Genomic DNA, 25,510 nt, shown 5'->3' with positions numbered 1-25,510 from the left:
AACTGGGTGAATGTAACATCCAACATGCTGTAATAGAAATAAGGCCTTGCTCAAGAAAAAAAGAAAAAATCCTCCCTCATCATAAACGGCACTGACCGCCACTGCATCATACAGTATGAAGTAGGCAAGCTAAACATTTGTGTTTCACCATGACAGGCGTGGTAAAGACATGAATCATAAGACGCCAAGACAAAAGGCAACATTATCTAAAGGCCATCGGAGGAGTACAGGGGAGGTAAGGGAGTCACGTCTGCCCATGGATAAATAAGCAGCAGATAAAAGATTAGAAGCGGATGGAGATCTAGACTCTCCTCCCCATCCAGCTGGTTGAGCCTGCTTCTGCGTATGACTGGGAGGCTAAGTGGCACCCCTCACCCTCCATCCTCCATTCAAATGTCAGCAGCAATTTGATGAAACAGGCTGAGAGAAAGGGCATGCATACAAGGATTTATCCTCCTTTCCTGTCCCCCTCCCCCTCTCTCTTTCTGGTTGGTTGTGATAAAGACGGCGTCATTTAACTATCTTCGTCCAAGCTCTTCAGCTTCCTCCTTTCGGCTCACTGCTGCACGTTTAAAAAGCGAATTTCTGAACTGGGTAAATAAACAACACTTTCACTTCACTTCACTTCGAAAAGACGGGATTCAAGTTTGATTAAAAGTAGGGTTCAGAGATAGGTTTCGTGGTTTTTCAAAGGTATGGGGTGTAAAGGTATACATTAAAGCCAAACACAATGAAAAACAATATCAAGTTGTCGCGAGGTGATGACAAACACTAAAAGCGTTATTAAAAGACAACTGACTGACTGGAGGCCTGACGAAAATGAAAAAAAGAGAGCACCAAACGGCTCCATATTTCAGTTGGCGGGGAGAAATCGGTGAGTCATTAATAGCACTCAGCGGGCAGCATGGATAGACGTGCAGGGAAATAGATGAGTGCGTGGATAAGAGGCGACTCGCGCTTGTGACGACGACAGGGAGCTATCAGCGGGGGAAGGAGATGAACGGAAACAAAGTGGCCTTCTGACAGCCAGCTGCTGACAAACAAACACACACACACACAGCACAAAGAGAAAAAGTCACAGTCTGTGTGTGTGTGTGTAACGCTTGCTCCCTCTATCATCATGGCCCTTTTGACGGTGTGAAAGGGATGTGAAAGTATAAATTGCCTCCCTCTTTGTCTTAAATGGCAAACACCTGCAGGGTAAGATGAGGGGAGAATAGAGGGCCGAATGCTAGGTCTACGGTACTAAATGTCAAACAGGATCATTTCCAGAGGCAAGCATGTCTCACTTGAATCCCTGCTAATGGGATTTCATCTGATTTGCGCGGCGTTCCAAATGTCACCCTTTTCCCAATATAGTCCACTACATTTTCTTAGAGTCCTATGGGCCCTGGTCAAAAGTAGTGCAATAGGGTGCCATTTGGAACACATCCTTGGTCGGTGCTGCGGGACATTTTTATTTACCAGTAGTTTAATCACAGCTGGGCTCAATTACAGGCTCATCAGTGGACAAAGAAAGCCTTTATCAGTAGGCTACTCCTCTCACAATTGTGGCATCATCAGTAGCGATTTTAGTATGCAAATCTTGGTGGGGAAAACTCCCCCAAAAATGTTTAGATGCATGCCAGCAAAGCCACTATACAACACTGAAACAATACATGAATTGCACTATAACAGTGACAAATGGTGCCCACAAACTGTTAGGGCCTACATAAAGCTGTCTTTTCAGCACCATAGAGTGAATCCTTACCACTGCTACACCTGGCTATCAGTGGAGCCTTGTATGGCAGTGAAACAGTTAATTCAGCCTCATTTACATAGCTGATATGGCTGACTTTCTTAAACAAATGTGGTTTCTACTGACAATTGAGATGTACAAACTATGGCATAATTAAACATTAATGAGCGAGCTAGGACGAACGTAGTCAATATAACAACTTTTTCTGCACTTTTGAAATGTACATCGACAGAATTCAGAACATTCAGAACCGTAGGATAAATAAAGGGGGCATATAAGCAGACAATGAAAGCTTACAATATTCAATGATTACATTTCTCTAAAACAGGCACCACCAAGTCAGAACAGTAGGCTTACATTATGAGGGGGCAAAGGCCTAAATAATTAGGGTGAGGCACATGGTCTACTAACAGCTTACTACACAACATACACTTAGTATTACTTTCTTTGCTACAGGATACATATCTCCCTGGAAAATTACAATGTATGCAGCAGCCTACAATACATTTTTGGACTCACCTTGATGTGCTGTGCTCACTTGAACAGGAAGGTGGCACAGCAGTCCTTGTAGGCAAATTTTGTCATCAAACTTTGTAATCAAAAGGTAGGTATTCTCTGGATTTATGGTGCATTGAAGACAACTGGGAATTTTTTTTTTTTTTTTTAAATAGGCCTGAGTTCCCGACTTGGAATTCCGAGTTGGATGACTGTTCTAAACTTATTTTCCCCAGTCGGAGCTCGTAGAGAAATGCTTTTTGAAATTCTCGATTATCGTGGATTTATCAGTGGTGACGGTGTGGAAATGGTAAGGGCCAGGAATGACATACGGCTGTCTGAAATAAAGCAGGTCATTGAAGAGAAAGATGACACCTTTGCCAATGTGGCATCCATCAGCCTACCAACAGTCACACGCCTTTTGAAGAGGAACCAGGTATCTATGAAACACATTTACCTGATGCCCTTTGAGAGAAACGACCGGGTGAAACAACTGCAGGCCGAGTATTTTCAGGTACCACACTATATACTGTATTACTGTTACTATTTAATGCACATGCTACTTCACAATTTGATGTTGGAACTACTGTAAAAATAACTAACCAGGGTGATGGTGCTTGATACTGCTGTGAACCATAACAAGCATATCTTTGTTGACGAAGTGGGCTTCAACCTGGCCAAAACTCAGCGCCATGGGCATACGGGCGACCGTCCAAGTGCAAGGACAACTTGGGGGAAACATCTCCATGCGTGCAGCTATCTCTGAAGATGGTGTGGTAGGACATAGGCCATTACTTGGATCCTAAAACGCTGCACACCTCATTGTGATACTCAATTAAATTGATCAGGCCTGTCAAGGTGAAGGGGATGAGAATTTATGGCCAAATGATTAAGACAGGCTTGATGCAAATGAATGCGTGCTGACCATTGTCTTATTTTCATAAATGTTCATTTCTTTCATTTAATTACAGACAGTATACCTATGTTGCAATTATATCTGAAAAATACAATTAATTTTTTTTGCAAGAATGATTTTAGAGGATGTCTTCATTGATCACACATTGTATAGATATTATGGAAATTATACTTGGTAATTTTCTTGGTAATGTAAGTGTATTGCCTAAGTGTGTAATCTAATGTAATTTACAGTATTGTTGCCTCGTGGGTCTTCCGGTCGCGGCCGGCTGCGACACAGCCCGGGTTTGAACCCAGATCTGTAGTGACGCCTCGAGCACTGCAGTGTCTTAGACCGCTACGCCACTCGCCAGGCCCACTTTCAGCACTTCTAAGGGCGATTTGAAAAACATATCTTACATTGTTTGTTATTGGATTAACTGGTAGTTAAAACGACTACATTGAAAAGATATCATTATGTTGTGTTTTGGTGATTAAACCAATGTTCTCCTTACATTATAAGTGTGACCAGTTTGGAGTTTTGTACTAAGAGTTGTGAAAATGTACCACACACGTGAAAATATTACCAAAGAGATACATAAAAACTGTGATGAGAAAATAATGTAATGTGCCAAATGTCTCCCACTGAGTAATGTACCTTTTGGGCTATGTGTGATGAATCCAAAGTAGAAGAGATCAGAGTTGTGGACTCGAGTCACATGACTTGGACTCAAGTCAGACTCGAGTCACAAATATGATGACTTGCAACTCGACTTTGACTTTAACACCAATGACTCGTGACTTGACTTGGACTTGAGCCTTATAAATCGACCTGATACCCTCCCCAAGCCCAAATATTAAAACTGATGCTATTAAAAAAAGTGTGCAGTGCATCAACTCTTCATTTAACGGATTACAGTTTGAATCGGACAGAGGTCAATCAAATTGTGCCAGCTGAGAAAAAGTTGTGCGTGGCAGTGCAGAGGATCGTCGGTGGGTGAATTCAGATGGAGCCCTTGGAAAGATGATACCCCAAATTATTATTTTCGGATATAAAGACTACGCTGTATCAACAAAAAACGGATTGCAACTTGCAAAACATGCGGGAAGAAAATTACAGACGGAGGCGCAACAATTTCCAACTTTGTTCGACATTTGAAATCCTGCCTGATGTTACTGCTGTTCCTAAAACCATTGACATATGTTAGCCTACTGTAACCACACAGTGTGTGTGTTAAGGTTGGGTGATTGTGCACAAACCTAAATCGCCCGATTGCGCCCCATAACAATCCTCGATAGTCAATCACAACTTTTTTGGGGGGGGTGTATCTTTCTCATGGCTAACCATGTAGTTCCATGGGAATATAACGTTTATTTGGAAAGTAATAAATATATAGATATTTTTAAAAGCATTCATGATTTGCGTAAATGTAATATACTATTACTCTTGTTAAAAATATGAAATGGTATTACATTTGGTGAAAATTACATTATGACTTGTATAGGACTCAAAACTCAAAGTTTAGGACTTGAGACTTGACTTGATACTTGACAGTCTTGACTTGAGACTTGAGCGCTAAGACTTGAGACTTACTTGTGACTTGTAAAACAATGACTTGGTCCCACCTCTGGAAGAGATTCTCCATAACTGGTGATTAAATTGTACACCTTTGGACTGGTGTAGTGCTGATAGGGGCATGTGTGTGTGTGTGTGTGTGTGTGTGTGTGTGTGTGTGTGTGTGTGTGTGTGTGTGATATTACCCTGCCAAAGATGGGCACCAGGTGGTGTTCGCACATGGAGAACATGTCGATGTCCTTCACAATAACCATCTCATCGTGGTCCTCGTCGAAGATGGCATCGTTCAGCACATCTGCGAAAGCAAAAGAAAATGAGAGCGAGACGGATGAGTGCGGGGGCCATCGAGTCGACGCCATAAAGCTCCGAGACCCTTGACGAGACACTCAAATGAGACAGCCCCCCCCAACCTAATCACTCTCCATCCATCCCATATGACATACAGTGCCGTGATAAAGTATTTGCCACCTTTCTGATTGTCTATTTTTGCATATACTTCTGACACTAAATGTTATCAGATCTTCAACCAAAACCTAATATTAGATGAAGGGAACCTGAGTGAACAAATAACACAACATATTGATACTGCTTTAATTTACAACACCCAATGCTGCAGTGTGAAAAAGTAATTGCCCCCTTACACTCAATAATTGGTTGTGCCAACCTTTGTCGCAGGGGGAAATTTGAATATCTGAACATATATCTGTCCTTTAGTCTGATGAGTCCACATTTTTGGTTCCAACTGCTGTGTCTTGGTGAGACGCAGAATAGGTGAACGGATGATCTCTGCATGTGGGGTTCCCACCGTGAAACATGGAGGAGGAAGTGTGATGGTGCTTTGCTGGTCACACTGTCAGTGATTTATTTAGAATTCAAGGCACACTTAACCAGCATGGCTACAACAGCATTCTGCAGCAATACGCCATCTCATCTGGTTTGTGCTTAGTGGGACTGTCATTTGTTTTTCAACAGGGCTATTTGACCAAGAAGAAGAATGATGGAGTGCTGCATCAGATGGCCTGGCCTCCACAATCACCCGACTACAATTGAGATGGTTTGGGATGAGTTGGACTGCAGGGTGAAGGAAAAGCAGCCAACAAGTCCCCAACATATGTGGGAACTCCTTCAAGACTGTTGGAAAAGCATTCCAGGTGAAGCTGGTTGAGAGAATGCCAACAAAGAATGCCAACAGCGTGCAAAGCTGTCATCAAAACAAAGGGTGGCTACTTTGACGAATCTAAAATCCCAAATATATTTTGATTTGTTACACTTTTTTGGTTGCTACATGATTCCATGTGTTATATCATCGTTTTGATGTCTTCTTCACTATTATTCTACAATGTAGAAAATAGTAAAACTAAAGAAAAACCATTTAATGAGTAGGTGTGTCCATACTTTTGACTGGTACTGTATGTTTCATCATTTTTTTATGTTGAAGGGAAGCAATAGGAATAATATTTTTTTATATTGTCTTATTATACCAAATAAGGTAACACATTACTTGACACCCAGTGTCATAAGAAGAGATGACAAGGTCATAACCATGTCATAACGTGTCATAACTTGTAATAACCTGTCATAATATGGTTATAACACTGTCATGACCCATATATACCTGTTGTGACATATATTGCGTTATTTTAGGGCTGGTTATGACACCTACATAAGTGTCAAAACTCACATTTATTCAAATTAGTTATTTCCCTGCCAAGAAGTTTAATTTTAAAGTTTGCTCATGAAATCCTTTCTAGTTTTTGTTGTAATAAATTCTTTACATTCATGTTTTTTTCATCATGTTTTAAATAACATGTAGAAAATAAACTTTGTGACACTGTCAAGAAGCATGATGACCAACATAATCATATAAGCTAGATAGGCCTATCAGGTACAGGCCCTAAAATCAGCCATCAATCAAAAAGAGGGTGTCTTGTCCTGCTCCTGAACTCTGCTCCTGCATTCATCCCAGTCATCACATACAGAGCATTGGGGTAGGTGCATGTCTGACATCAATGTGTGCGCAATTACAGTGATAATTCAATTTTGTTAATAAAAAATGACTTCATATAACATAAACATACTGTTGACACGTAGGCTACGGTGTAATGGAATGTTTTGCCTTGTGTGGTAGGTTTTGTGGATTTTGACACTTATGTAGGTGTCATAACCAATGTTCCCTAAAATAAATGTCAGGCCCTGAGTAAATTTCAGGTCTTGGAGGCAAACACTTGTTTGTCTTGTTGGAGGCAAACACTCTCCCATTGTTTAGAAATGAGCTACAACTGGGCTAATAACTCACTAACTAGCAAAGAATATGAACAACTGTGCACAGGTGGCTACACACAACTCTCACTTTGATCTCAAAACAAGCACATCTACTCATGACTAGTGTAGCCTAAACACAGTCCAGTTCAAAGACAATGGCACAGATCCATAAATGCCAATGGCTATTTGCATATAGGACTACTGCAGCTCTGATTGGTTATGGCGCACAGGTTTGAGTAGAGTATGTGCCGGAGTCTAGTCGTGCCTGTCAATGCAATAGAATCCTACTGCAATGCACTCTGCCTAGAAGAAAATCTCTTGCACAGTTAGTTTAGCATGCTAAATCTTGCAATCTTGTTTGTTTTGTTTCAGTATATTACATTGAAATTGGCTAATATTGCGTTTATTTGATCAGAATTTCCACAGTAGAGTGAAAAGTCGATAGTGTTAACTAAAGTGGAAAACTGTAGACAGTTTAGTGAAGTTAAATTTCGTGCTTCTCTCTTGAGAATGGCGCTGAAGGAGATGGCTGCCGTTTTACGATCCCGTAACCAATTGTGCTATTTTGTATGTTTTTTTTTGTTATTTTGTAACTTATTTTGTACATAATGTTTCTGCGACCGTGTCTTATGACGAAAAAGAGCTTCTAGATATCAGGACAGCGATTACTCACCCCGTACCGGAGTAATACCTTTTCTTCAACGAGTCGGACGGGAAGGATTTACTTCAGATGCCCGACAAGGTCCTCATCCCCGTCATTGAAATAAAATCAAAGTTTATTTGTCACGCGTGCCGAATACAACAGGTATTACAGTAAAATGCTTACTTACAGGCTCTAACCAATAGTGCAAAAAAGGTGTTAGGTGAACAATAGGTAAGTAAAGAAATAAAACTGTAAAAAGACATTTGAAAAATAAGAGTAACAAGGTAGTATGTACATGTAGGTATCGTTAAAGTGACTATGCATATATGATGAGCAGAGAGTAGCAGAAGCGTAAAAAGAGGGGTTGGCGGGTGGTGGGACACAATGCAGATAGCCCAGTTAGCCAATGTGCGGGAGCACTGGTTGGTCGGGCCAATTTAGGTAGTATGTACATGAATGTATTGTTAAGTGACCATGTTCAGGAGTCTTATGGCTTGGGGGTAAAAACTGTTGAGAAGCCTTTTTGTCCTAGACTTGACACTCCGGTACCGCTTGCCATGCGGTAGTAGAGAGAACAGTCTATGACTGGGGTGGCTGGGGTCTTTGACAATTTTTAGGGCCTTCCTCTGACACTGGCTGGTGTAGAGGTCCTGGATGGCAGGCAGCTTTGCCCCAGTGATGTACTGGGTCATGCCCTATTCACGACTGTCTTGGTGTGTTTGGACCAATCTAGTTTGTTGTTGATGTGGACACCAAGGAATTTGAAGCTCTCAACCTGCTCCATTACGTGCTCGGTGCTCCTTTTCCTGTAGTCCACAATCATCTCCTTAGTCTTGGTTACGTTGAGGTTGTTATTCTGGCACCACCCGGCCAGGTCTCTGACCTCCTCCCTATAGGCTGTCTCGTCGTTGTCGGTGATCAGCAAACTTAATGATGGTGTTGGAGTCGTGCCTGGCCATGCAGTCGTGGGTGAACAGGGAGTCCAGGATGGGACTGAGCACACACCCCTGGGGAGATCCAGTGTTGAGGATCAGCGTGGCAGATGTGTTGCTACCTAACCTCACTACCTGGGGTGGCCTGTCAGGAAGTCCAGGATCCAGTTGCAGAGGGACGTGTTTAGTCCCAGGATCCTTAGCTTGGTGATGAGCTTTTTGAGGGTACTATGGTGTTGAACGCTGAGCTGTAGTCAATGAACAGCATTCTCACATAGGTGTTCCTTTTGTCCAGGTGGGAAAGGGCAGTGTGGAGTGCAATAGAGATTGCATCATCTGTGGATCGGTTTGGACGGTATGCAAATTGGAGTGGGTCTAGAGTTTCTGGGATAATGGTGTTGATGTGAGCCGAACGTGAGTGCTACGGGTCTGTAGTCATTTAGGCAGGTTGCCTTTGTGTTCTTGGGCACACGGACTATGGTGGTATTACAGACTCAATCAGGGACATGTTGAAAATGTCAGTGAAGACACCTGCCAGTTGGTCAGCACATGCCCGGAGCACACGTCCTGGTAATCCATCTGGCCCCGCAGCCTTGTGTATGTTGACCTGTTTAAAGGTCTTACTCACGTCGGCAACGGAGAGCGTGACCACACAGTCGTCCGGAACAGCTGATGCTCTCATGCATGCCTCAGTGTTGCTTGCCTCGAAGTGAGCATAGAAGTGATTTAGCTCATCTGGTAGGCTCGTGTCACTGGGCAGCTCGCGGCTATGCTTCTCTTTGTAGTCTGTAATAGTTTGCAAGCCCTGCCACATCCGGCGAGCGTCGGAGCCGGTGTAGTATGATTCAATCTTAGTCCTGTATTGACGCTTTGCCTGTTTGATGGTTTGTCGCAGGGCAAAGCAGGATTTCTTGTAAGCTTCCGGGTTAGAGTCCCGCACCTTGAAAGAGGCAGCTCTACCCTTTAGCTCAGTGGCTTCTGGTTGGGGTATGTACGTACAGTCACTGTGGGGACGACGTCCTCAATGCACTTATTGATAAAGCCAGTGACTGATGTGGTCATTTCCTCAATGTCATCGGAAGAATCCCGGAACATGTTCCAGTCTGTGATAGCAAAGCAGTCCTGTAGTTTAGCAATTGCTTCATCTGACCATTTCTTTATTGACCGAGTCACTGGTGCTTCCTGCTTTAATTTTTGCTTGTAAGTATACTGAATGAATATTGAATGAATGAATGAATGGTCTGACAATTTACACATCAAACAAACGTTTCACAGCTCAACGAAATCGCCTTTGGATAAGCTCAAATGCATAAACACAGCTTTACAAAATTAAATATTAAAGCCAAACAATACAGGCTTTCAATCACAACAAAGACCAAAACTGTATTGACAAATTATACATACTGTAGCCTAACTATTAAAAGTGGACGAGCATCCACACCGGGGGAAAGTTTGTTTTACAGTAGGCCTACATCTGTCAATCAACTGTTAGGAATTTTATGAATAAATGACTAAACAATATCCCCATTTTAAATAGAACTGTAACTAAGTAAACTTATACTCTGTTTTATTATATCTGATTAACAATATGAATTCATAAGTGAGGGATTGTGGAGCCTGAAACAGGGGGTAATTAAATTAAATAAATACCATTCCAGCCAGGTTGGAGAATATTGGAAGTGTTTTTTTTTAAGTAAACAGAAAAGGTATTTAACCTATGGTTGAACCGACGAAACTTAGCTCTGGGGTGTTTTAGATAACCTGGGAATGCACTCATTGCCTTTTCTGTTAACTAGAACTGTCAGCTAAGTGGTGATCGATAATGGTGAGGGGTCAAGAGTAAATTCAGTTTTATTGTGTGTCCTGTGTGTGCGCTAGTGGGTCGGAATGAACTTTTAAACTTGCTCTGTCTTGGTCGGGAGGAGGAGATTCATTCTAGAACCTATGACGTCATATTTTGTATGTAAACTGTTGTTCGTAGTTACATGGCAGTGCGCTCTGAGAATAAATAATATTATCTATTTCTGATAAGACTGGTCTCTGTCTATTTTATGCAAATAGGAATCTTACAAATTCTCATAAAATAGACTAAGTTAATTCAATTAATGAAAACATATTGGAATAATGAAAATAAACCAACATCAACTGAGGGACCAAATCAGCTCATCAACTCAGCCATGGGAACACAGATGCCTATTATCGGTTTTCACACCTTTCACCCTTCATTGGATAGGCTAGTGGGTAGACTACAGAATTTAGCCAATTGGAATATAATCAAATAACAAGGGACCTTCTTGCAACTATTGATGGCACTGTCACCAGCTGATGTCTCGTTAAACCATCAATACACGCTAAAATGAAAATCAATAATCTTTGTACATTTGAATGTTGCAGAAATAGGACATACAGTATGCCTAGCATTTGAGTGAGCGAGAGACAAAATTATTTGGATAGCAAGCCCCGATCCCAATTACTCGACTGCCCCCCGCATGGCGAGAAAAATAACTGCTCTTTTTCAGGGACTCATTTTAATTTCCTGATGCAGCAAGAAAATTCTCTGCGACAAAAGAGTGATGAAGTTAAGATCCGACATCTGTAGGTGCAATGACTGCAACCAAATGCTTCCTGAAGTTGTTACTCAGTCTCTCACATCACTGTGGAAGAATTTTGGCCCACACTTCCATGCAGAACAGAGCTCTACAGTGTGACCATTTTACTCGCATATGTTCCTAAATATTTTACTGTGCAACCTGGAATTTTAGTTTAGGAGCACCAGTGGTGCCTAGAAAAATTAAGAAATTAATATTTCAAATATTTTTTTATTGTGCTCCTTAATATCTTTGTGTCCACCTCTATTTTTCAAGGTCAGCGTATAGCCCTGAAGAACTTCTTTAACCCTTTACAATGTGGGAATTGGCCCATACGGATAGGGCTAAATTTAAATTGTTCTTACAGAAGAAATATGAAAAGCATATGCATAACCATGGTAGCATTTGAAAGGGAACAGTTTGGAGATAATGGGGAAATTATTAGACCAAAAGGTGAGTACAAAAACAGTTCACCTGACAAGACTGAATCCAAACATTACACTGTTGATTTTATGTGCATTTCACATTTAATGTACTTTTTGAAGCATTTGTTGATAAAGAAATCTGAAAATACTCTGGATATATTCAGTACTATGATAAGACTATTCCTGGAAAATGTGGAGTAGGTGCAACAGAAGACCAAAACATTTACAAGGGTTTTAGTGAGAGGACTAACTGGTGTCCCCAAGTGGCCACACCCCTCTCCAAAGTGTGACTCAAAGAAAAGTCTTCCAACTATAAAATATACTTTTTTTGAACTCTCCTAGCTGTGCCATTGAGGAACTAGAGCAACTACACTTGTAGTTGTTTCATTTGGAACACAACCCTGCCATCACACAATTACGCAATCCAAAACAGAAATCGCAATCAGGGTCAGGTGGGAATGATTTGAAAGCTTGTTCTACTGCCAAGATGACTGGCTAAGTTATAAAATATGGTCTTACAGTGTTAGGCTTTCACAAGGCAAAACCCCCAATTGTACCCATGTTGGGGAACAAGAGATTTGAAAGCTGGGGATGATTAGGTGGCCATGATGGTATAAGGGCCAGATTGGGAATTTAGCCAGGACACCGGGGTTAACACCCCTACAAGTGCCATGGGATCTTTAGTGACCACAGAGAGTTAGGACATCCGTTTAACATCCCATCCGAAAGACGGCACCATACACAGGATAATATCCTGGGGCATTGGGATTTTAAAAATGTTTTTTTTTTTTTTATCAGAGATAGGAGTACCTCCTATTGGCCCTCCAACACCACTTCCAACAGCATCTGGTCTCCCATCCAGAGAGAATGTCAGGCCATGCATCCGTGAGCTGAAACTGAAGCCAGCTGGGACATGCAGCAAGACAATGACCAAAACACACAAGAAAGTCTACATTACAATGGCTGAAAAGCAACATATTCAAGGTTCTGGAATGGCCAAGTCAATGTCTAGACCTAAATCCAACTGAGATGTTGGACTTCCTGAAACGAGTGGTTCATGCTCAAAAACCCACAAATGTCGCTGAGTGAAAGCAGTGCTGCATGGAAGAGTGGGCCAAAATTCCTCCACAGAGATGTGAGAGATTGATCAACAACTACAGGAAGCATTTGGTTGCAGTCATTGCAGCTAAAGGTGGCACAACCAGTTATTGAGTGTAAGGGGTGTCACGCCCTGACCTTAGTTTGCTTTGTATGTTTATAGGTTTTGTTTGTTCAGGGTGTGATCTGAGTGGGCATTCTATGTTGTATGTCTAGTTTGTCTGTTTCTTTGTTTGGCCTGATATGGTTCTCAATCAGAGGCAGGTGTTAGTCGTTGTCATTGTGGGTTGTGGGTGATTGTCTTTGTTAGTTGCTTGTGTCAGCACAGTTCTTATTATAGCTTCACGGTCGTTATTCGTTTATTGTTTTGTATTCAGTGTTCAGTGCTTTCTTTAATTAAAGTATTATCATGAACCCATACTACACTGCATTCTGGTCCTCTTCTTATGACGATCGTGACAGAATCACCCACCACAAAAGGACCAAGCGGCGTGGTAATGGGCAGCAGCAGCAGCAGCAATGTCAGGATTTCTGGACATGGGAGCGAGATCTGGACTGTGTCACTACTTGGGAGGAGATAGACAGGTGGGCGGTTGACGCAGGGAGAGTGCCGGAGCCCGCCTGGGATTCTCTGGAGCAGTGTGAGGAGGGATACAGGCGAATGGAGTCAGTACGGCGGTGCGGTAGGAAGCCCGAGAGGCATCCCCAAAAATGTCTTGGGGGGAGGCACACAGGGAGTGTGGCGAAGCCAGGTAGGAGACCTGCGCCAACTTCCTGTGCTTACCGGAGAGCGAGAGAGACCGGGCAGGCACCATGTTATGCTGTGGAGCGCACGGTGTCCCCGGTGCGGGTGCATAGCCCGGTGCGGTACATTCCAGCTCCTCGTATCGGCCGGGCTAGAGTGGGCTCTACGCATCTGGTCTCCAGTGCATCTCCTTGGGCCGGCATACATGGCACCAGCCTTACGCATGGTGTCCCCGGTTCACCAGCACAGCCCAGTGCGTCCCATTCCACCTCGCCGCACATGTCGGGCTACGGGGAGCACTCAACCAGTTAAGGTTGGGCAGGCTCGGTGCTCAAGAGCTCCAGTGCGCCTGCACGGTCCAGTCTATCCAGTGCCACCTCCACGCACCAGCCCTCCGGTGGCAGCCCCCCGCACCAGGCTGTCTCTACGTCTTCTGCCTACAGTTGCTTCCTCCTCTCCAGTGCTGCCAGAGCCTTCCTCCTCTCCAGCGCTGCCAGAGTCTCCCGTCTGTCCAGAGCTGCCAGAGTCTCCCGTCTGTCCAGAGCTGCCAGAATCTCCCATCTGTCCAGAGCTGCCAGAATCTCCCGTCTGTCCAGAGCTGCTAGAGTCTCCCGTCTGTCCAGAGCTGCCAGAGTCTCCCGTCTGTCCAGAGCTGCCAGAATCTCCCGTCTGTCCAGAGCTGCTAGAGTCTCCCGTCTGTCCAGAGCTGCTAGAGTCTCCCGTCTGTCCAGAGCTTCTAGAGTCTCCCGTCTGTCCAGAGCTGCTAGAGTCTCCCGTCTGTCCAGAGCTGCTAGAGTCTCCCGTCTGTCCAGAGCTGCTAGAGTCTCCCGTCTGTCCAGAGCTGCTAGAGCCGCCCGTCTGTCCAGAGCTGCTAGAGCCGCCAGTCTGTCCTGAGCCGTCAGTCAGCCAGGAGCTGCCAGAGCAGTCAGTCAGCCAGGAGCTGCCAGAGCCGTCAGTCAGCCAGGACCTGCCAGAGCCGTCAGTCAGCCAGGACCTGCCAGAGCCGTCAGTCAGCCAGGACCTGCCAGAGCCGTCAGTCAGCCAGGACCTGCCAGAGCCGTCAGTCAGCCAGGACCTGCCAGAGCCGTCAGTCAGCCAAGACCTGCCAGAGCCGTTAGTCAGCTAGGACCTGCCAGAGCCGTCAGTCAGCCAGGACCTGCCAGAGCCGTCAGTCAGCCAAGACCTGCCAGAGCCGTTAGTCAGCTAGGACCTGCCAGAGCAGTCAGTCAGCCAGGACCTGCCAGTCCTGAGCTACCCTTCAGTCCGGAGCTGCCCCCCAGTCTGGAGCTGACCCTCAGTCCAATGGGGCCCTTTAGTAGGGTTGCCAGTCCAAGGTCGGTGGCGAGGGTCGCCGTTCCTAGGAGGCGACAGCAGTGGACTAAGACTGTGATGGAGTGGGGTCCACGTCCAGCGCCAGATCCGCCACCACGGACAGATGCCCACCCAGACCCTCCCCTATAGGTTCAGGTTTTGTGGCCGGAGTCCGTATGTTTATAGGTTTTGTTTGGTCAGGGTGTGATCTGAGTGGGCATTCTTTAAAGTATCATCATGAACACATACCAAGCTGCATTTTGGTCCGCTTCTTATGACGATCATAACAAGGGGACAATTGCTTTTTCACACAGTGGCATTGGGTGTTACATAATTTAAATACATCTCAACATTGTCTTATTTGTTCACACGGGTTCCAATTTTCTAATATTAGGTTTTGGTTGAAGATCTGATAACATTCAGTATCAGAAATATGCAAAAATAGAGAACATCAGAAAGGGGGCAAATACATTTTTAAGGCAATGTATGCCTGTTGTTTCTCTCTGGCAAACACTGTAATTATGTCTCGAGTCCTGACCCCATATAGGCCTACCAATCTTTGTTTTGTTTTCCCTCGTAGCGGAGCTCATATAATTGTTCAAATCTAACGGTTATATCGGTTTGTGGGGACGCGTCCTCCTTTCTCCCTGACTGAGGTTTTTAATTTCCTGGCCGCCTATCTACGGAGGTTGGGGTGGGAGGAACGTTTCTGTGGTAAGCCAACTGTCTGACTTGTTGCTTCCGGGCCCTGCGGTGTTGTTGCAGTGTTGTCGTATTGTTGCCTGAATGAGCAGCAGCTGCCAGGTTTGGGTGCCATGATGATGAAATCATGGCTAACAACAACAAAATTAAAAGGTAATAGCTTCTCCATACGTCGTAGGGTGTGATAAGTCAGTCATCACCATCTAACCAAGTTTAGATGACGGACTATGCATGTTTAGACCTATGCCTTCAGAAAGTATTCATATACCTTGACTTATTTTTAAAAAATGTGTGTTACAGCCTGAATTCAAAATGGTTTAAATAAATAAAAATCTCACCCATCTACACACAATAACCCATAATGACAAAGTGAACATATGTTGTTTTTTTTACATTTTTGCAAATTTATTGAACATGAAATACAGAAATATCTCATTTACATAAGTATTCATACCCCCGTCAATACTGTGTAGAAGCACCTTTGGCAGCAATGACAGCTGTGAGTCTTTCTCTAAGTCTCAAAGAGCTTTCTACACCTGGATTGTGGAACATATGCTGATGATTTTATTACAATTCTTCAAGCTCTGTCAAATGTGTTGTTGATGATTGCTAGACAACCATTTTCAGGTCTTGCCATAGATTTTCAAGTAGATTTAAGTCAAAATTCTAAAATCGGCCACTCAGGATCGTTCACTGTCTTCTTTGTAAGCAACTCCAGTGTAGATTTGGCCTTTCGGTTATAGTCCTGCTGAAAGGGGAATTCATCTCCCAGTGTCTGGTGGAAACCAGATTGAACCAGGTTTTCCTCTAGGATTTTGCCTGTGTTTAGCTCCATTATATTGATTTTGTATCCTGAAAAACTCTCCAGTCCTTAACAATTATAAGCATACCCATAACATGACGCAGCCACCACTATTCTGATGCACACACACACACACACACAGGAAAATAAAAGGAAACCAAATCAGCATCTCCCCAAGTCATCTCAGACAAACACACACAATCACAAACATTATGACACCAACACAAACAACCTCATACACACACAATGAGTCTCTATGGTTACACCTCAAATTGTTCAATGTCAAGCAGAGGGATTGAGAGGGCTGGTGGCCGTGTTTGCTCATACTCAGCTCTCTCACGCTCTCCCTTTCCCTCTCATCCTCTTCTCTCCTCTCCCTACCCATTTCAGTCTCTCCCTTTCCCAGTCTTTGCTCTCTCCTCTCTATCCCTTTCTCTCTCTCAACCCCCTGAAGGAGTGATGTCCTCCCCCTGCTCCTTCAACACCTATTGACGACATTAAAGCCTGAGGCCAGTCTTCACAAGTGACTGAGATAATGACAGTATTACACATCCTCCCACTCCTCCATCAATCTCAATGAATGGCTCCTAGTGTGGGCTTTTCTTTCTTTATAAAAGAGGAGTCGACCTGGAAGGATACCTCCTAATTAGGTGAAAGGAGAGATCATGCATATTGCTTACAGGCCTCTGTTCAAATGCAGTTCTGAAGGATCTGTCATTCAGATTTTTCTTGGAAGGTCATGTGTGTTGATAGCATCATACACGAACGGTAACACTTCCTACGAATAATTCCTAAATAATGCTTTATAAGCGCATAGCATCATACATAAACATTAACCCTAACACATGAATACCATCTTCATAATGCATTATAAGCGCATAGGATCATATACAAATATGAACAGTAACACTTCCTATGAATACCCACTTCACAATGTATTATAAGCACATTTATAACACCTTACAAGCTAGTCTTCATGCATGACATAGGTGCTAATAACTGCCCAATAGCATATAAATAAACAATGAATTAGCAACTAGAGTCATAGGGCATTATGACCAGACCTTATAAACCAAACTGTATAATGCACTATATGAAAATAATAAGAACAGAGAGCATCATAGGGATTGATTTTCATTCCTTTACACACCCTTTTTGGCACAGTCTGTCTTGCACATCAAACATGAGTGAATGTTTTTATTAGCACATGGAAATGACAAAGTCTTGGTCAGCAAAAAGGTATTTTAATGGAAATTCTGTGACTGAGAGTCCACTGTTGGAGTAAGAAGATCCAGTCCTGCATCATTCAAACTCACTTCCTGTATTCCATGGGCACTCAATGAGTCACTCATATGAGCACACACAAAGACACACATGAAGACTAGGATCGGGACGATACATGTATCGCAAAAACAATTCAATGACAAAAAACAAATGACAAGAAGCAGACCAAAGTCTTCGCTCCTTTAAAAACCTGCTATATGTAAAATATTGAGTGCTTGGAAAATAAATAAATGTGACTCTGGATGACAAGATAATGAGGTTTGTTTCCCCATTCCACTGTTTTGTTTCCCTGCCACGATACTAACCCGTATCGCTATACTGGTATAGTCCCGTCCCTATTGAAGACACATATGCACACACACATACACATGGTCGGCACACACACACGGCATGTGCTAGTCCCGCATTGCGCGTTTAAACAAAGGGGTGGTGCAAAATAAGAGCCAATCCAAAAAGAGGGAGAAGACCACCACTGAGGTCTGTGCTGAACACACACATTATATCATCATGACTCTTCACTTTTTGCAGGGTTTACAGTTAGGTTCGTCCCCTCATGTTCCCAAACCACACATACCTCAAACAGGGGGGAAAGAGCATTGAGTACATACATATAAACCAGGCAGGTTCCAAGCATTCTCAAGCTATTCCAGATGCATGTTTGTATGCTCCGGAGAGCCAGAGAGAGCAACTAACACATTCCTTGTGTGTGTCTCTCTCTCTCAAAATGTAATACACAGAGCCTCAAAGTGCTCCACATGAAACCAACTCCAGATGAGAGGGGGAGGAGGAGGAGGGTAGGGTGAGGGGTACTAATATTGTGAGGGGCAGCTCCCCGGGTCCACCACTAAAACAGTCCCAACCGTAGAAAAGAGAACCAATATGGTCTGGTCAGAGGATTTGTTGAGCCTGGATGTGCACGTGATTTATGGAGAGATGGGGGTATTGTGTAGAAAGGGGGATTTTACAGATGGATCGGGGGAAAGTACATCAATTGAGAATCTGAGATACAACACCATATTTCTAGTAGGGTTAGGTTACTTGTCTATAAATGTATGATGAACATAATACATTGTGCATCCTTCCTTCTTGATGTACTCTTTTTCTACTTGACTGCCTAAATCACATTGGTCAATTTAATATTTCGTATTATTATTATTTCAGTGAATGCGGTCTCTCCAGTGGCAATAATTATTTACTATTTTGTACAGCTCAGCACTAAATACGAATCTGTAGCTCTAATACTGATTATTGTATAGCTTCACAAAAACAACACATTTAATTGAATGTATAAAGTTTTGTCCTGTGAGGGTTTATATAAGGTACCAGCGAAAAGTTTGGACACACCTACTCATTCAAGGGTTTTTCTTTATATTTACTATTTTCCACATTGTAGAATAATTGTGAAGGCATCAACAACATGAAATAACACATAAGGAATCAAGTAGTAACCAAAAAGGTGTTAAATAAATCTAAATATAATTTAGATTCTTCAAAGTAGAAACCCTTTGCCTTGATGACAGCTTTACACACTCTTGTCATTCTCTCAACCAGCTTCACCTGGAATGCTTTTCCAACAATCTTGAAGGAGTTCCGACATATGCTGAGCACTTGTTGGCTGCTTTTCCTTCACTCTGCAGTCTGACTCATCCAAAACCATCTCAATTGGGTTGAGGTAGGGTGATTGTGGAGGCCAGGTCACTCCATCACTCTCCTTCTTGGTCAAATAGCACTTACACAGCCTGGAGGTGTTTTGGGTCATTGTCCTGTTGAAAAACAAGTGATCGTCTCACTAAGCCATCCCAAGATGGGATGGCATATCGCTGCAGAATGCTGTGGTAGCCATGCTGGTTAACTGTGCCTTGAACTCTAAATAAATCACTGACAGTGTCACCAGCAAAGCACCCTCCACATAATAACACACAGAAATACGAGCCTTAGGCCATTAATATGGTCGAATCCGGAAACTATCATTTCTAAAACAAAACGTTTGTTCTTTCAGTGAAATATGGAACGATTCCGAATTTTATCTAACGGGTGGCATCCCTAAGTCTAAATATTGCTGTTACATTGCACAACCTTTAATGTTATGTCATAATTACGTAAAATTCTGGCAAATTAATTCGCAATGGGCCAGGCGGCCCAAACTGTTGCATATAACCTGACTCTGCGTGCAAAGAAAGAAAGAGAAGTGACACAATTTCACCTGGTTAATATTGCCTGCTAACCTTTCTTTTCGCTAAATATGCAGGTTTAAAAATGTATGCTTCTGTGTATTGATTTTAAGAAAGGCATTGATTGTTTATGGTTAGGTACACGTTGGAGCAACGACAGTGTCACGCCCTGGTCTTAGTATTTTGTGCTTTCTTTATTATTTTGGTTCAGGCCAGGGTGTGACATGGGTTATTTATGTGGTGTGTTTTGGGCGGGCACACAGGGAGTATGGTTAAGCCAGGTAGGAGACCTGCGCCAACTTCCTGTGCTTACCGGGGGGCTAGAGAGACCGGGCAGGCACCGTGTTATGCTGTGGTGCGCACGGTGTCTCCAGTGCGGGTGAATAGCCCGGTGCGGTACATACCAGCTCCTCGTATCGGCCGGGCTAGAGTGGGCATCGAGCCAAGTGTCATGAAGCTGGCTCTACGCATCTGGTCTCCAGTGCGTCTCCTTGGGCTGGCTTACATGGCACCAGCCTTGCGTACGGTGTCCCCGGTTCGCCTGCATAGCCCAGTGCGGGCTATTCCACCTCGCCGCACTGGCAGGGCGACCGGGAGCATTCAACCAGGTAAGGTTGGGCATGCTCTGTGCTCAAGACCTCCAGTGCGCCTGCACGGTCCGGTCTATCCAGTACTACCTCCACGCACCAGCCCTCCGGTGGCAGCTCCCTGCACCAGGCTTCCTGTGCGTGTCCTCGGCCCAGTACCACCAGTGCCAGCATCACGCATCAGGCCTACAGTGCGCCTCAGCGCTGCCAGAGCCTTCCTCCTCTACAGCGCTGCCGGAGTCTCCCGCCTCTACAGCGCTGCCGGAGTCTCCCGCCTGTCCAGCGCTGCCAGAGCTGCCAGTCTGCAAGGAGCCGCCAGAGCTGCCAGTCTGTGGGGCCAATGGTTAGGTTTACTAGGCTAAGGTTGGCGGCGAGGGTCGCCAATCTAAGGACGTGAATTAAGCGGACTAAGACTTTGTTGGAGTGGGGTCCACGTCCCGCGCTGGAGCCGCCACCGTGGACAGACGCCCACCCAGACCCTCCCCTATGGGTTTAGGTGTGCGGCCGGGAGTCCTCATCTTGGGGGAGGGGGGGGGGGTTCTGTCACGTCCTGGTCTTAGTATTTTGTGTTTTCTTTATTATTTTGGTTCAGGCCAGGCTGTGACATGGGTTATTTATGTGGTGTGTTCTGTCTTGGGGTTTTTGTAGGTTTTGGGATTGTGGTATAGTAGAGTTGTCTAGGTACGTCTATGGTTGCCTGGAGTGGTTCTCAATCAGAGGCAGGTGTTTATCGTTGTCTCTGATTGGGAACCATATTTAGGCAGCCATATTCTTTGAGTGTTTCGTGGGTGATTGTTCCTGTCTCTGTGTTTGTTTGCACCAGATAGGGCTGTTTCGGTTTTTTCACATTACATTTATTGTTTTGTTCCTTTTTCGCGAATGAGCAACGCATCAATTATATGCAATGCAGGACAAGCTAGATAAACTACTAATATCATCAACCATGTGTAGTTATAACTAGTGATTATGATTGATTGTTTTTTATAAGATAAGTTTAATGCTAGCTAGCAACTTACCTTGGCTTCTTACTGCATTCGCGTAACTGGCAGGCTCCTCGTGAGGCAGGTGGTTAGAGCATTTGACTAGCTAACCATAAGGTTGCAAGATTGAATCCCTGAGCTGACAAGGTAAAAATCTGTCGTTCTGCCCCTGAACAGGCAGTTAACCCACCGTTCCTAGGCCGTCATTGAAAATAAGAATGTGTTCTTAACTGACTTGCCTCTATTTTTTTTTTGCTGCAAAATGGAGTCCAAAAATACAGATTTCCGATTGTTATGAAAACTTGAAATCGGCCCTGATCAGCCATTCCGATTCGCTTTGGATAAAAGCATCTGCTAAATGGCATATATTATATTATTATATTATAAATCGGTTGACCTCTACTCCACACCATCACACCTACTCCCCCATACTTCACGGTGGGAACCACACATGCGGAGATCATCCGTTCACCTACTCCGCATCTCACAAAGACATGGTGGTTGGAACCAAAAATTTCAAATTTGGACTCAGACCTAAGGACAGATTTCCACCGGTCTAATGTCCATTGCTCGTGTTTCTTGGTCCAAGCAAGTGACTTCTCATTGTTATTGGTGTCTTTTAGTAGTGGTTTCTTTGCAGCAATTCGACCATGAAGGCCTGATTCACGCAGTCTCCTCTGAACAGTTGATGTTGAGATGTGTTGTTACTTGAACTCTGTGAAGCATTTATTTGGGCTGCAATTTCTGAGGCTGGTAACTCTAATGAACTTATCCTCTGCACCAGAGGTAACTCTGGGTCTTCCTTTCCTGTGGCGGTCCTCATGAGAGACAGTTTCATCATAGCACTTGACTGAACATTTCTTCAAGTGCAGTCGCAAAAACAAACTTGACATTTTCCGGATTGACTGACCTTCATGTCTTAAAGTAATGATGGGATTGTCGATTCTCTTTGCCTATTTAAGCTGTTCTTGCCATAATATGGACTTGGTTTTTTACCAAATAGGGCTATCTTTTGTATAATAACCCTCCCTTCTGTATAATACCCCTCCCTCCCCAACCGATTGGCTCAAACGCATTAAGAAGGAAAGAAATTCCACAAATTAACTTTTAACTTGGCACATCTGTTAATTGAAATACATTTATGAAGCTGGTTGAGAGAAGCTGTCATCAAGGCAAAGGGTGGCTACTTTGACGAATCTCAAATATATTTTGATTTGTTTAAAAAAATTGGTTACGACATGGTTCCATATGTGTTATTTCCTAGTTTTGATGTCTTCACTATTATTCTACAATGTAGAAAATAGTACAAATACAGAAAAACACAGGAATGAAAAGGTGTGTCCATACCTTTGACTGGTACTGTATATAGATGGGTAATGGTCAGATCAGCACCATAAATGTCATATTTGCATATTGCATAGGTCTTAGATGAGTTGGGTAACCAAATCTAAATACCACATGTAAATTAAAAGTTGAGTTGTCACTTTTTTGACAACATAGAAGATTGTTGACAATATTTTAGTTTAGACAAAGGGCATTCCGAACTGACTCACCTATTATTTTCTCCTGGTATCCCTTGGTGAAAAACTGCATCGCAGTTGCGGCTCTCCAGGGAGTTTTGAGAAGTCCCTGTCTTTGCGGGTCTTCGCCGAGTCCCCGGATAATAGTGGTATAAGCAGCTGCCAGACTAGGCAAGCTCGTCTCGTTGTCTTCTATACTTCGGGTGCGCTCATGCTTCCAGTTTTCCACGACTGACGACCCTGTGTGCGAACTCGACTCACCGGCGGTCCCCGTCCCTTGACATCCCACATTCCGGGTGTCTTTTTTTACCAAGCCGTCAAAGTGTCCGTTTAGAGAACTTTCGTTTGTAGTCGGTCTACTGTCAGCTTGATTGTCGTGACTCTGTTTTGAGCGCTCCATAGTTCAGAATTGACGAGAGGTCCCTTCACGTTCACCTTTTCTCCGTATTGGAAGATGCACTTTCCAGTGTTCTCGCTTCGCAAACTCAGCTTTGTTTAGGGCGCACCTACCAAGTACCCTGCCGGCAGCTGAACGTGTAAAATTATTTGAAACAAGCACGCGTTGCTAGTACCCACTGGCTTTATAAATATATAATCCTTGTGCATTTCTATTGGTCGAGCATTTTGGGTACGTCACTTTCTGTCAGCGGTAAACAGATGGAGAACATGCACTGCTCGAATTCTGTATGGATCCGAATATTCCCATATTCCCATGCCCCAGGCAGCCATGATATTCACAAAGTAAAATATAAGCCATCATCTATTCATATAATAAACAACACTGTCAACGATTCACACGTCAATCTTTGGAAATGGTGTATATTTCAATATTGCAGTGTGTTTTTCAAAAAATAATCAGAATTGACTAATAGTTAAGAAACCATAGTGAATCACAGGCTACCTCACACTTTAGTTGTTGCACTCTGACAAAAGGTGCAAACGAATGTGACAAACAGCTCTGTTGTACAACAGATCAATACATATATTTACGAAGGCAGAGGTGTAGGAAGAAATTGCTGTGTTGTTGGGAATAAGTAAAAGTGTCTGGGCCAACATTTTCCAGCAAAAATACCCCGACATGTTTCAATTAAAATGTGTGCAATCACATTGCATCATTTAACACATAACAGAGGACACATTTGACCAAAAAACACCACCAATTTCCATTGAAAAACAAGCCTTTTATTATTTATGTAATAAGGTACGAGTGGGTGTGGTACATGGCCAATATACCATGGCTAAGGGATGTTCTTATGCACGACGCAATGCCTGGATACAGCCCTTAGCCGTGGTATATTGGCCATATACCACAAACCCCCAAGGTGCCTTATTGTTATTATAAACTGGTTACCAACATAATTAGAACAGTAAAAACAATGTTGAAGCCAATCATCATTCAGGGCTCGAACCACACAGTTTCTAATGCAAATTATAGAAGGGGTGGGTCTAATCCTGAATGCTGATTGGTTAAAGTACATTCCAGCCAGTGTCTATTCCACAAGTTACCACCGCTAAATCTATTTACTCTGTTCCATCTGACTGCACAATCCACTCTCATCAGCCCAGCCAGGCAATTCATAAACTTAATCTCCACTGTAAAAATCATCTAGACATGTTCTCATTATTGCTTCTTTTAGACTAATATATCGTTTTCAACAGCAGAGATTTATATAAATCTTGCAGTCTGTCTCTCTGACATTTGCAACATTGTTTCAAAATTCAAATTCGATCTCCAGCTGTCCCATAGTAATGAACTTGTAGGGGTCGAGAGTGGGGACTAGACAGACAGGTAGGTAACATTTCTTAGCCAGTCAAAATCACGAATCAACTGGCATCATTTGTATGGATATATATAAAGAAATGTCAATTGAAAAAAGGTCAAATGAACCAAAGCGCAGCTAATTTGCAGTCTTTCCTGCTTCAGTTTGAAGTTATTGTGTTAGTTGTGTTGTTGACTAGCTCCTCTGGTCAACGCTGAGGTAAAAACAGTTTCAGGTTGGATATTCAACGGATATTCACACTTTCAAACCTCAATAGCTTTCAAACCACTTGAGCCACAGACTCCAAATAAGTGTCATGATGTTGGAAAAATCGCGCACAACATTGCACAGGACTTATTTTCACGATTTGGACATTAGTCAGTACGTCACATGGAATGTCCACAGTGCAAGGTGTTCTACATTGGACGGACAAAGAGATGCCTTCAAGACCGCTTAGCAGAACACAAGTACGCCATACAGGTAGGCAATGAAGACTACCCCATGGCAAGGCACTACAAGTTCTTACACTATGACAACCCTGCCTCCCTACAAGCTATGGGTATTGATCATGTTCCGGCCTCAATTAGAAAACGGGACCATCTTCAACAGCTAAACCAAAGGGAACGTTTTTGGATTTACAAACTACAGGTTACTAAGTACCCTGGTTTAAGGGTCGCGATAGGTCCATTTGCTGTCATCTAGTGGACATTTTGCTCTATTGCTCTCAGCTATGTTTGGACTGTTGTTGTCCATGTTTGTTGTGTTCTAGTGTACTATGGAATAGATTGCTTTCTTATTCTTGGCACTTTTCCCAGTCATATTTAAGGTTAGAACTACCTTTCTAGGTGTTCTGATGCTTCTAGCTTTGAGTTGACTTTTTTGATAACATATCTACAGTACTTCACTTTTTAATGTGTATAGTATAGCTTCCTAGGTATTGTCCAATGACTTCTGTAACCACTCCCTCTTCAAATCAGGTCTGATTGGAAAAAGCTGT

The 25,510-nt window shown here is 43.3% G+C and overlaps 1 protein-coding gene across 1 annotated transcript in view; it reads right to left on the bottom strand.

The window, feature by feature from the left end:
• Positions 1 to 23,349, bottom strand: part of LOC118368573 (GTP cyclohydrolase 1) — a 43,715-nt gene extending 20,366 nt beyond the window's left edge. Inside the window, exons 1-2 of the mRNA XM_035752775.2 lie at positions 22,787 to 23,349; positions 4,889 to 4,998 (exon numbers count right to left, since the gene is read on the bottom strand). Coding sequence (XP_035608668.1) covers positions 4,889 to 4,998; positions 22,787 to 23,153 — 477 coding nt within the window. The 5' untranslated portion in view covers positions 23,154 to 23,349. The remainder of the gene's footprint in view (positions 1 to 4,888; positions 4,999 to 22,786) is intronic.
• Positions 23,350 to 25,510: the final 2,161 nt, after the last annotated feature.

Source organism: Oncorhynchus keta, chromosome 35 (assembly GCF_023373465.1).
Source record: "Oncorhynchus keta strain PuntledgeMale-10-30-2019 chromosome 35, Oket_V2, whole genome shotgun sequence".
Classification (NCBI taxonomy): domain Eukaryota; kingdom Metazoa; phylum Chordata; class Actinopteri; order Salmoniformes; family Salmonidae; genus Oncorhynchus; species Oncorhynchus keta.
The sequence above is the reverse complement of the archived record's forward strand: the minus strand, read 5'-3'. Positions and strand labels throughout refer to the sequence as shown.